Raw genomic sequence first — 12956 nt, forward strand, 5'->3', positions numbered from 1 at the left:
ATCCTGGCAGGACCCATGGAAAGAAGCCTACAATGGAGCAGGTTTGCTGGCAGGACTTGTGACCCTGTGGGAGACCCACACTGGAGCAGTCTGTTCCTGAAGGACTGCACCCTGTGGAAGGGACCCACGCTGGAGCAGTTCTTAAAGAACTGCAGCCTGTGGGAAGGACCCACGTTGAAGAAGTTCGTGTAGGACTGTCTCCCATGAGAGGGACCCCACGCTGGAGGAGGGAGGAGAGTGAGGAGGAAGGAGTGGCAGAGACAAAGCTTTATGAACTGACCACAATCCCCATGCCCATCCCCTGTACCACTCAGGTGGAGGAGGTAGAGAAGTTGGGAGTGAAGTTGAGTGTGTAAAGATGGGAGGGGTTGGGGGAAGGTGTTTTTTAGATTTGTTCTTATTTCTCATTATCCTACCCTCTTATTAACTGGCAATAAATTAAATTAATTTTCCCAAGCCGAGTCTGTTTTGCCCCTGACAGTAATTGGTAAGCGATCTCCCTGTCCTTATCTCGACCCATGAGCTTTTCATCGTATTTTTTCTCCCCCCGTTCTGTTGAGGAGGGGGAGTGAGAGTGGCATCTGATGGCTAGCCAAGGTCAACCCACTACAGATATATAATCTCTAAACATTCAGCATCTTCTCAATACCCATTGCATGATGTCTAAATTGAAGACATCCTTGCTCTACAAGAAACTCTAAACTCAGCACAGTATGTTCTCACAACAAACTCTTTTTCCAAATTGAATGTGTCCTAGTTCATTTTGTCACTAGGCCTTCACTGAATCATCTAGATTTGAAGAGAACTTACTTGCGATTTGTTTCTTTCCTTTCAATTAAACAGGTTCCTTCCAGAGATACACCTGCAAACAGTCCTCGAGATTTGCAGTATGTATAGACAGCAGCAGAGCTTCTCAGGGCAACATCCCCTTCTAAGTTTCTAGAAGGAAGAAAGCTTTGGTTGATATTCTTCAATATGGCTTTGCAACGTGAACAGCAATTGTCTTTTTATTTTAATCCTATCAAAAGCCAGCAAGAGTTTCACTTCTCTCTGTTCTTACAAACTCTGTTGAATATATTCAGCTGGGTCAGACTTGAAATCAGTTTTCAGTTCTTATTTCAGACAGGACCCACTACAAAGTAATTAATTTGTTTGGTGAGGTTTCCTCTGAAGCACAGACCAATGTTCATCTGAATGCTCCATTTGAGATGACCGCTTGCATTCAGCAGTCCAAAAATGATTAGCCCATGTTTTAATCATGTTTTAAAACAATCTGATTATGTTTGTGGTGACTTGGAACTCTATCCAATATATCCAAATCTTCCTTGATTCTATGGGGCCCAAAACAGCACAAAATATTTCAATTAAGGACTTACCAGACCTCAATAGAACTGGAAGATTACAATGTTTGTCCTAAACAGGACCACAGAATATTTGAAGATATATTTGAAGATTTGAAGATACCTCAGGTAGTGAGCCAGTCCAACCTCCTGCTCAAAGTGGGTACAATATCAAATTGAGATCAGGTTGCTCTGGACTTTGTCTAGCCAGTTTTTGAAGACTTCCAAGGAGACAGATTCCACAGACAGTCTGAGCAACCTGTGTCAATGCTCGATTATACTAATGTTGAATTTTTTTTTCTCATATCCAGTCAGAATCTTCCTTGTTTCAATTTATGACTACCATCTCTCACTATCATGCCATGCACCTCAGTAAAGAGTTGGAGTCTGTCTTCTTAGTAATCTCCTGTTGGGAATGTAGCCTCTTAGAAGACCTCAGGGTCAACTCTCCTCCAGGCTAAATATGCCGAGCTCCCCCAGCCTCATAGTTCATGTGCTCCATGTCCCCAGCCATCTTGGTAGCCCTTTGCTGGATGCACTCAAGTTCATAAACATTCTCCTTGTACTGCAGGGCCAAAACCAGACACAATATTCTAGGCACAGTCTGTGAAGTGCCAAGTAAAGGAGAACAATCACTTCCCTTATCTACTGGTTACAGCTCTGTTAATGCAGCTCCCTACACTGTTCGCTGCCTTTGCTGTCAGGATGCACTGCTGACTCAGCCTACTGTCTACCAGGATCCCAGCACGTTCTCAACAGGGCAGCTGCCCAGCCTGGCAGGCCCTGCCTACATCACTGCAGAAGGTTCGTCCAACCAAGGGTGCAGAACTTAGCATTTGTCCTCATTTAATTTCATGAGGTTTCCTGTTGAATCTTTCCTCTACACTCTCTAGGTCCATCACTCTGAATGGCAGCCCTACTCTGAACTGTATTGGCTGCACCCCTTGATTTGGTGTCATCCACAAATTTGAAAAGCATATTTTACATCTGCTCCTTCAGGTCACTGATAAAAATATCAAGCAGGAGAGGTCCCTGAAGAGTCTCCTGAGGAATTCCACAGGAACCTGGCCTCTGAGTACAACATGAATCATTTACCACTATCATTCAAGCCTGATGATCTGGTTTTTCACCTATTCGCTAGTGTGCCCCACCCCGACACCTAGGCCACTACATCGCAGCTTGGACACAGGGATGTTGCAGGACAGCGTACTGAACACCTTGCAAGGCAGATGACATCCACTGCCCTCCCCTGATCCATAGATCTATCTCATCTGTGGAACAGGTATCATCTTATCCTTTTATTTTTTCAGAAAAGATGACAAAACGTCAGTAAAAACATAAAACCAAAGGTGTAAGGAGGCGTATGTCCCATGAGAAGAGTCTGAGGCAACTGGGCTTGGTTAGCCTGGAGAAGAGAAGACTTAAGGGAGACCTAACAGCAGCCTTCAAGTATCTATGAAGAGGCTATCAAGAATATGAAGCCAGGCTCTTTATAGCAGTGCATGGTGGAAGGACAAGAAGCTATGGACATAAATTGAACCAAAAAATGTTTTGATTTGATATAAAGAAAAACTTTTCACAATGAGGGCAGCTGAGCAGCAGAGCAGATTGCCCAGAGAGCCTGCACTGCCCCCATCTTTGGAGGTTTTCAAGACCCAACTGGAATAAAGGCCTGAGCAACCTGATCTGAAGTCATAACAGACCTTGCTTTGAGCAGGAGATTGGACTAGAGATCTCCTAAGGTCCCTTCCAAATTAAATTATTCTGTGATTATATCATCTCATCCTTCAAAGCAAGCTGGCTTAACCACTTAGGGTTTAAAAGTAATTATTTGGTGTATTTTTTATTTACTGTCAGGCAGATCTGTGGTAACAGAAAGCACAGGCCCATAGGTCAATGAAAATAATAGTTCAGTCAGGCACAGTAGTACCTGTGCTCTTTATTGAGCCTAGCCAAGCAGTCTCCTGCAAAAAGAGAATAAGCCTCAGAACACTTTCCTTCTGCCAATAAATGCCTTTATCAGGAAGAAAAAAAAAAGGAAAAAAAAAAAAGCAACAAGTGACTGAAAAGGTATAACACTACAAGAATGGTATGGTCCAGTCAATATATAGGTTGCACAGGTTGTTTTGTAGTATATCAAAAAAAGTCATGTGAATGTTTATGTATAGCTTTAAAAACTACCTTCCATATTTAATTCTACCCCATATTTAAGTCTACCCCACATTAGGAAAGCATTTTACTCACCTCCCCAGAGGCCCGATTGCCACAGTAAGATTTCCTCCAAGTGTAAGATTCCCTCCTTTGGCAAAAGCTTCTACTGCTCTTTCATGATTCAATATTATCACTAAGTCTGAAACCTATAAAATATCAAATAAAAATACTATACTTTTTAAGAAGAAAGTTAGAAGGGCATGGGAGAAGAATCTTATGTTTTGCAGGAAAACAGGTGGGAGCACTGAAGATATTCCCTATCCCAAATGAAAACTAGCTCCAGATTTATCAGGATTTTACTTCAAGAGAGAACCTCTCGTTCTCTCAGAGAATTACTTTCTTTCTTGCAAAGGATTCTTTTGAAACAGTTTTCATAATAAAGTTGATACTTTTTCTGCAAGATATTTAGAAACTAAAAGTCCTTTCACTTACATTTTTAAACAAATTTGACTGATTTTTTTCAAGTGCAGATATGGTCAGTATGTGATAGACAATAGCTGTAACAGAAATGCTATTTTAATTCAAAATTTCCTAATTAACAAATTTTCTACACCTTCTGCAAACAATTATGAAGGCATTTTCAGATGTGAAGAGAGATCAAATTAAGAAAATAATTTTGATCCTTCCATAATTGAATTAGTAACAGTAAGACAGAACTTAGTAAACAAAAATTACTTATTTGTCTGTCCAAAGAATAAACAACAATAAAGATACAGGTTTTCCCATTATTGACAAAATTTTATTTTCTTGATTGAAAATTAGGGGGTTAATAAATATTTAAGTGTGTGTATATATATGAATTAATATTTTTTTTTAAGACTTGAATATATGAGATGTAGCCAATTTCTTCAAGAAACTATTAAACCAAATAACTGGAGAGCTAACAAAGTATTTTTGAAAGATTCAAATGCAAAATGAAAGAAAATCACTATTTTTAAAAGACTTTATTTGCCTGGATAGTGAAACAAAATGCACATATCAAATGATTTCTACTACTATTTAAGTTGATGCCTATTGCCATCAGTATTGTAAAACTGTAACTCTCTTTCATTTAACAAATTCCAATAGAAGTCTCCTACAACTCTTTTCCTAAACTATGATGCATTTTAAAGAAGGAAAAAGTCTTTCAAACATAAGCATGATCCTATAAAGATCACTCTAACTTACCTGAAAGCTCACTAAACACACTACATGTATTAAAAAAAAATATACTGCAGCAGTACCAGCCTGTTCAACAGAGTAGATTACACTTTTGTAGCTTACTGTGATGGATTATTTTTTAAACAGATGTGCCCAAGGACTACTGTGCCTGATCTTTCATCTGATGGACTTGACTGAAAGCCAGGTTCAGAAAAAAACTTCCAACTTACCCCAAATTCCAAACAGTGACAGCAGGGAATACAAAAGGAAATACCAGATTATTTGCAAAACAAGGTTGGCCCAGAAGTATTACACACAGCGTAAGAGAGGCCTTTGTTATTAGCCCCCTGGTAACCTCCTCCCCATCCCAAACAAAAGATGGCTGACATGAGTAGTTTCTGAATCATCCAGGGATGGAGAGAGAATGTCATTCAGGATGCTGCTACCTCCTCTTACCCATTAAGAGGATGAATCCACAGCTAAAGCTAAATGAATCCACAGTGAGAAAACCTTCAAGGAAAGCATTTAGATGAATTTTAAAATCAGTCTTTAACTTGAGGTACCAAGTTGCTTCACTGAAAAACATGCAAATACTATGACTTCTGAAGTCTGTGATTTCCTTCTTGTTGTTTAAAACCACCCATAAGTACCACTACAACTATGTCAACTATAATGTCTCCTACAGGAATAAAATTCAATCAATTTCTCCAAGGTTTAAATTTATCTATGACTAAAAGAATGCTGAAATTGGACTCTGGGCTCCTAAGCCACTTAGGTATTTCCAAACAGCATCTCTTCTCCAGAAGAAGTAAGAAAGATTGTGTTATAATAATGCCAGTAAGGAAACAGTATTTTGTAAGCTGACTAAAATTTCAAATGAAGGGCACAATATTGCTCAGAAAAAACACCCTCTCGGAAATAGATTCTGTATTGAAATTATTTGATTAAGTATCAATAGTAAATGGTTACATTATCTAAAATATCAGATGGAGATGATTAAAGAAAAAGTTTCATAGATTAATCAAAGCAGCTGAAGAGTCTGTTTCATTGTCATAAAAGCAAAAAAAACGTTAAACCCCAAACCCTAGGGCTCAAACTCAATGTTTTGTAATGCATTCAGATTCTGTAGTCATGAAAACCAAAGAAAAATCCTTACAAAAAATTAGTAATTTTGTATTCACAGCATCCTTTAAAAAGTGCACAGTAATAATGCCTGAGATCACACAGTGAACAATGAGGATACAATAAAACATTGATCCGTTGCTCCTTATGTGAGTGCTGGCTGACTGGCTGTCAGGACAGGGATAGCTGGCTAGTTGTAGGAGACCCACTGGGGGCTGCTGCGTACCACCCAGATCAGCTACGCATGTATTCTTCTGAAGAGCAGAATACCCATAGCAAGAGATCTTGTTGGCAGCATACTGTTACTTTGATTTTTTTGGGGAATTGTTAGAACAGAAGCTAAACAGAAAGAAAAGAGGACAAGACTGGAGGCTAGGGTGGGAAAGAGGAGGAAATATGGAAACAAACAAGGCTGAAGGAGCTGTGAGGAAGAAGAGGTGGGAAGCAGAGGCAGCGAGCTGTCAGGGCTCAGATCAACAGGATTTCTCTGAACACTTTGAGAGTCCCTCACTCAACCATTTCTGCAGACTGGAAACTGACTCATTTTCTGTAGCATTCCTTCAGAGGAGGCACGGTCAGTTTTGGTACTCCCAAACTGAAGGGTGAAGTCTGTAATCACAAGTTTGAGTGGGGAATGTGTGAAGTACAGTAGCATTAGCAAGGCTCCATTTTACTCCACCTTCAATTCCTTTCACTGTTTCTTGCCAGATGAGAGTCCTTGTACTCTTTAAAAAAAGCATTTGATACAGTATTAAGTATAGGATACTTTTAATTAACTCCAATTGGCTTATATGTGAACACTGACTGGAAGTTTTCCAGAAGGGAAAAATTCAGTCTGCGAGAAGTGAGAAATCAAGGAAATAGCTGTTATGCCACTTCTTTTCCTTTAAATCTCTCCAAGCAATTAGACTGATCAAAACCCCACATTTTGTTTGTCTTGTATAAATGGATTTATGATAGCTTTTTTACACAGAAAAATAGATTCTACTATCTCACCAGCATTTAGATCTTTGTCAATGCATTTTAATTTCTTGCAAAAAAAAGTTACCAACAAATTATTTCAAATGTGAAATTATACCTCAATTCCAATTTCAAATCCACCACCAAGGCCAGCAATTCCTATTGCAGAAGGAGCAGACCAGGCTGTCATGCAAAACAAGACAAATTTACAGAAGTTTTAACACGTTACAAGAAATACTAATTTTATTATTAGAGTTCAAAAATGCTAACAAGTTCTCTATTTAAAACTATGTTCACAGCCACCAGAATGCAATCACATAACTATACTGGTTTATCCCACTGGTAGGAATGCAAGAAATACAAACCCTCATTTAAACAAATCTTTGTTACAAATCATTTATCATACAGCTGCCCATGACTGGACATAATTCATTATTCTAATAAACGTTAAACTATAGGCCTTTATATTTCAGACTTTTCTACAAAGATACTGAAAGCATTATTTAAATCTGGTCCAATGTAGGCACAAAATTTTGAAGACAGTTTCCGAACCAAACATTGTCACCTGCTGGCTTGACTCCTTACACATCTCGTGTTTTATGCTATGAAAAGAAATAATGAAGAAAAAAAATTTTTTTTTCTTTCTAATTCTCCCATGAAGTAGAAAAGGAAAACATCCACTTACTTCCATTAGGAAGACGAGCTAATACAATTCCACTTCCGCCTCGAGCAGTCACCAAAAATCCAGCTTTGATAACAGACAAAACTGCAAGGCCTTTGGCTTTAGCTATTACATGGGCTGAAACAGCAAAATCATTTATTCAAGATCTTGTAAGAGTAGTTCAAAGAGAAGGGAAAATCAAACTCTACATTTAGCAATTTTGAACACATAAGAGTGAAATAATTGAAGCAAAAGCTTAAAGAAAACCGCAGTAAAGCTGAACTGATAATTACACCTCCACTCCATAGTCAACCACAAAGCTAGTCATAGGTTACATCAGCCTGCGCTGATCTCTACGCTGCCACAACTGCTTCACCTGTGCCGGTTAGCTCATACAGAACCAGTTTGCTTATTGCCACAAACATTGTGCGTGAGTACCCTCAGCAAGATAAAGAAGCAGTAAATAGTTGACATCCATGTCTCTACAGATTTTTGGAGGAGAGGAGTCTGAATTTAAATCACAGCAACACACAGCAGCGTAATCAGCTTATATCATTAGATAGTGTTTGTGGCAAATAAAGTGTCATCATCCTGCAAGTCTTATTACAGGCCTTCTGGAACATAATAGTTATAAATTCAAAGCCACAACCAGCAACACCAGATGAAGGAAGACACTAGGAGAAACACAGAATAACAATTGCAAAAATAAAGAGGACAGCAGCAAATAAGAGTGCTTAATCAGTATCAAAGGAGAAATGTACCCTGATCTCTTTCCTTCAACTTATTTTCACCTAGCTAATTCTGATAAACACAAATATTCAAGAACTGGAGCTGCTATTCCAGGTCCTCCCTTAAGAACAGAAATTCACAGGGTGAGCATGAGACAGTCCATCCACCCCAGAGAGAAGCCTTCCTGTGCAGATACCCTGTGGTTGTAAACATGCAAAAGATCCCTCCCAGTAAGTAATGTCTGCCTAGAATACAGCAAACTGAACCCCTTTACCTCCAAAATATTTTCACAGAAGTTATGGCACCCTAGATCTTCATTCCTCCCTAAGTTATGGTCAGTGAAAACAGAGGGAATTGGTAAAGAGAGCAGGATTTCAAACCAGGGGAGCACTGGAGGTTTAAGCTGAATCAAAATATTTACTCACGAGGGATGATTTTATCAGGTCCATTTCTGGAAGTTATTTCTGTGAATTCTCGTAATATTTTAGCTGCCTTTTTAGCTTCTGACTTCAAGTTGGAAGGTATAGGGTTATTCACTGTAAAATATGAAAGAAATAAGAAATGATGTCTATGATCAGTTCAGGATAGCTCATATAAATATAAATCAGTGTAATTTGTATGGGAAAAGTGATTCTTTACAAATTAAGAGTAAACCAAACAAACCAGGAAACAGCAAATATAAGAAATGACCTTCTGCATCAGACCGACATTTTGTCTCTGATGGTAGTAACAGAAGACTCCACTTAGGAAGAGCACACGAGCCCAGTTCTGTTCCGCAATCTGTTCCCCTTGTAATTCCTCAGAATCCACACTCATAAGAGCAAGGATGTTGGAGATACATCCTCAGTTGTTCCTGTCACTATTTATTTATGGGCTTGTTGCATATGAATTTGTCTAATACCTTTTCAAACCTGCTGATACTCTGCAGCAGCAGTTCACTACCTGCTACTTAAAGAAATACTTCATCTATTTTAAATTAATCTACTAGTTACAGTGAATGCCTGCTAGTTCAAATCTCATGAATTCTGGTGAACAACTACTGCATCCAACTTATCCACTACTTTCATGTTTTTATAAATAGCCACAGCCCCCCAGCCTTCTCCACTTCTTCAGGAGTCCCAGTCTTCTTAGTCTCCTCAAGGCAGTTGCTCCATCACTCTGATCACTCTAATTAATCTTCTCTGTACCACCATCAACTCTGCTGTCCTTCAAACCTGCAACTGTTGACCAACGAACATACAACACTAAAAGGTTAACATCTCTGCTTTCTCTGTACATTAACGAATGGTATTTCCTTTCTCCTTAAGAAATTTCTCTTATAGAACTAAACTTGCAGCATGTTCTGAAAGTGAACAAAATTCTGTTTCAGACCAAGAAATTTCCTTTAGAAACCTACTTCCTGTTGAAGTGCTTATCAATATTTTCTCTCCAGTATGATCCAACATAAGCACCTCTGTAGATTTCAACTGTGGAAAAAGTAGGGATTACGGATAGATTATGTTTGCTTTATCAAGCCATATACTACAGTAGCAAACACAAAAAATCTTGAAATTTACCCCCCAAATCCACGAGATCATAAATTCTGCAGAATAGTGTTGATTCTGTTTAGATCTACCAGATCTGCTGTCATTAATCAACTAATGAACAGAATCAAATATTATAAGATATTAATATTCTGCAACAGTATAAATACCATTTTATGTATGAATAGTATCATTTCACATGTAGATTTGCAAAAAGAGGCCTTAGAGCAGATAAAAAGATATGAGTTAGTCTTGATTCTTACATCTACTAAAACCCCTCAAAACTATCACTTAAATTATTCTTGTCTTCCTGTCTGGACATATGAACACCCACCATTTCCAAGTTTATCAGCAACAAACTGTCCCAGTAATACGTTACTATATTGTCAGACAAAAGACGCATCTAGCCTCACATCTTGCCTCTGAAAAGAACTAGCAACAGCATTTCCATAAAATTCCACTGTTCTTAAATTCACAAAAGCATAGAAAAGACTGCATAGAGAAAAACCTTTCAGTCAAAAGCGGCCTAGATTTTTAACTGGTGTTCCCTAAACATTCATTCACCTCTTCACTCTGGGCAACATTCCCACCCAAAGCCATGAAAGTGAGGACTAAATACATTTTGAGATTAAGACAATGAAGCTTAGACTAAGTGAAACACCTAGCAGCAAGTCAGACAAGTTTCTGTCCAGGCTCCGTTGACTAGAATAGGAATTACATCTCTACTTTTCAAAGTGAAGTATATTCCTATAGTATGTTCTCCAAGCAAGAAGCAAAACTCCCAAGAGGTTTTGACAGCTGAGACTTTGAACTGTGAAAGCTTGTAGCAACACAGAGGTGTACTCTGCACTGGGTAAAAAACTGGCTGGACGGCCAGGCCCAGAGAGTGGTGGTGAATGGAGTTCAGTCCAGTTGGTGGCCGGTCACGAGCGGTGTTCCCCAGGGCTCAGTTTTGGGGCCGGTCTTGTTCAATATCTTTATCAATGATCTGGATGAGGGGATCGAGTGCACCCTCAGTGAGTTTGCAGATGACACCAAGTTGGGCGGCAGTGTTGATCTGCTCGAGGGTAGGAAGGCTCTGCAGAGGGACCTGGACAGGCTGGATCGATGGGCCGAGGCCAACTGTATGAGATTCAACAAGGCCAAGTGCCGGGTCCTGCACTTGGGCCACAACAACCCCATGCAGCGCTACAGGCTTGGGGAAGAGTGGCTGGAAAGCTGCCTGGCGGAAAAGGACCTGGGGGTGCTGGTTGACAGCCGGCTGAACATGAGCCGGCAGTGTGCCCAGGCGGCCAAGAAGGCCAATGGCATCCTGGCCTGTATCAGAACTAGTGTGGCCAGCAGGAGCAGGGAAGTGATCGTGCCCCTGTACTCGGTCCTGGTGAGGCCGCACCTCGAATACTGTGTTCAGTTTTGGGCCCCTCCCTACAAGGACGTTGAGGTGCTGGAGCGTGCCCAGAGAAGGGCAACGAGGCTGGTGAGGGGTCTGGAGAACAAGTCTTCTGAGGAGCGGCTGGGGGAATGGGGGTTGTTTAGGCTGGAGAAAAGGAGGCTGAGGGGAGACCTCATCGCTCTCTACAACTACCTGAAAGGAGGTTGTAGCGAGGTGGGTGTCAGTCTCTTCTCCCAAGTAACAAGCGATAGGATGAGAGGAAATGGCCTCAAGTTGCGCCAGGGGAGGTTTAGATTGGACATGAGGAAAAATTTCTTTACTGAAAGAGTGGTTAAACATTGGACCAGGCTGCCCAGGGAAGTGATTGAGTCACCATCCCTAGAAGGATTTAACAGACATGTAGATGAGGCGCTTAGGGACATGGTTTAGTGGGCATGGTGGTGTTGGGTTGACGGTTGGACTCAATGATCTTAGAGGTCTTTTCCAACCTTAATGATTCTATGATTCTATGAACACTTGGTTTTGGTGAAAATGCAGCACGTACAACATTGGAGAGTTTGAAGTGACAGAAGCCATCATGAATTTGCGCAGAAATACCAGCCTCTGGGAACAGAAGGAAATAAATGCATAGAAAGCAACAGACTAAACTGCATGGCGGTAACAGAGAGAAGACATACTAATTCTGTCTCCTAATCATCCCTTCTGTTCTCAGAAAGATGATGGCCAAGTCCCCGTGTGTGAAGGCATAGGGGAAGGGGAAGGTGAAGCTCTAAACTCTAAAGGCTCAGGACTTTCAGAAAAAGCTATTGGCATGTGCAATTTTCTCTGACTGTTATGGCACTAAAATGGTAAGCTAACTTGCAGGATGACTTCTCTCATGCATTTCTTCCTTGGTTCAGCCAGGCTGGAACCTGGCTACACGGACACAGCAAGAAGAGGAGCCAGTGTAGCCCAAACAGAACATGAACGGACAATTGCTTTTGGTAGATTAACAAACTGGGCTGGAGCAAATGTCTCCATTACTTCTGTTGTTTGTACCTGACATTGCATTTTCAAGGTTAGAGGGGAAACACTGCCAGCATGTTGTAAGAGAAAATCAGGAAGATTTTTGCTTTTCTACAGAGATACACTGAGGCAGTCACAAAAACCATATTGCAACACCATTCTTCTCAAGAAGGCATGAACAATACACTTCTAGCATATTATAACTTATAATTGCTTAATTATTAACTTATAATTAAAAATTAATATTGTAACACACAGTGCATGTCCATTTGCACGTATGTAGGCTTTCACTTAACATATTTTATAAGTCTACAGGTCTCAATTTTGGGGAGGGTAACCTACCCAGTCTTCCCAAGATACACATTTCATGGTACTTAATTCTTCTTACTGTTCAATAAGAGTAAAGTGGAAGATATGCTTCATTTTAACTGTGGTAAAATGGACAGTTACATGCCTGACCATGCAGGACTCCTAGCAAAGTGATCAAGACAATGAAAATAAGATGTGTGCACACTGGAGATAAAAAACATTACAGAGATAAAACACATTATGGAGCAAAAGTAAGCATTATCTAGCTTCTAGATTACAGAGAAATAAAATACACTTCTATGTTCCTCTCATTGTCCTCTTCCTTATCTTTGCATGCATTCCATACTCCCTTTTGCTTCTCTTTGGCCAGCCTCAGATTTTGAGGAACATCTCAAATTCATTTCTTCTGACTACTAAAAAGGGAAAGAAAAAAAAAAGCTCTCATTTCAAACAGATAAGGAGAGAAATCCCTTAGCTAAGTCCACTGAGAAAACATGAGATGTTTTGAGATCTAAAAGCCTGCAAACAAGGAGACGAGTTAAAAAAAAAATAGGAGTCATCAA

The 12956-nt window shown here is 39.9% G+C and overlaps 1 protein-coding gene across 1 annotated transcript in view; it reads right to left on the bottom strand.

Moving 5' to 3' along the window:
- The window catches only part of SH3YL1 (SH3 and SYLF domain containing 1), a 38151-nt gene extending 28710 nt beyond the window's left edge, over positions 1-9441 (bottom strand). Inside the window, exons 1-6 of the mRNA XM_009329304.1 lie at positions 9351-9441; positions 8589-8699; positions 7459-7572; positions 6892-6956; positions 3585-3697; positions 811-939 (exon numbers count right to left, since the gene is read on the bottom strand). Coding sequence (XP_009327579.1) covers positions 811-939; positions 3585-3697; positions 6892-6956; positions 7459-7572; positions 8589-8699; positions 9351-9441 — 623 coding nt within the window. The remainder of the gene's footprint in view (positions 1-810; positions 940-3584; positions 3698-6891; positions 6957-7458; positions 7573-8588; positions 8700-9350) is intronic.
- Between the last annotated feature and the right edge of the window lie 3515 nt (positions 9442-12956).

This window comes from Pygoscelis adeliae, unplaced genomic scaffold, assembly GCF_000699105.1.
Source record: "Pygoscelis adeliae isolate BGI_AS28 unplaced genomic scaffold, ASM69910v1 Scaffold17, whole genome shotgun sequence".
NCBI classification, from domain to species: Eukaryota; Metazoa; Chordata; class Aves; order Sphenisciformes; family Spheniscidae; genus Pygoscelis; species Pygoscelis adeliae.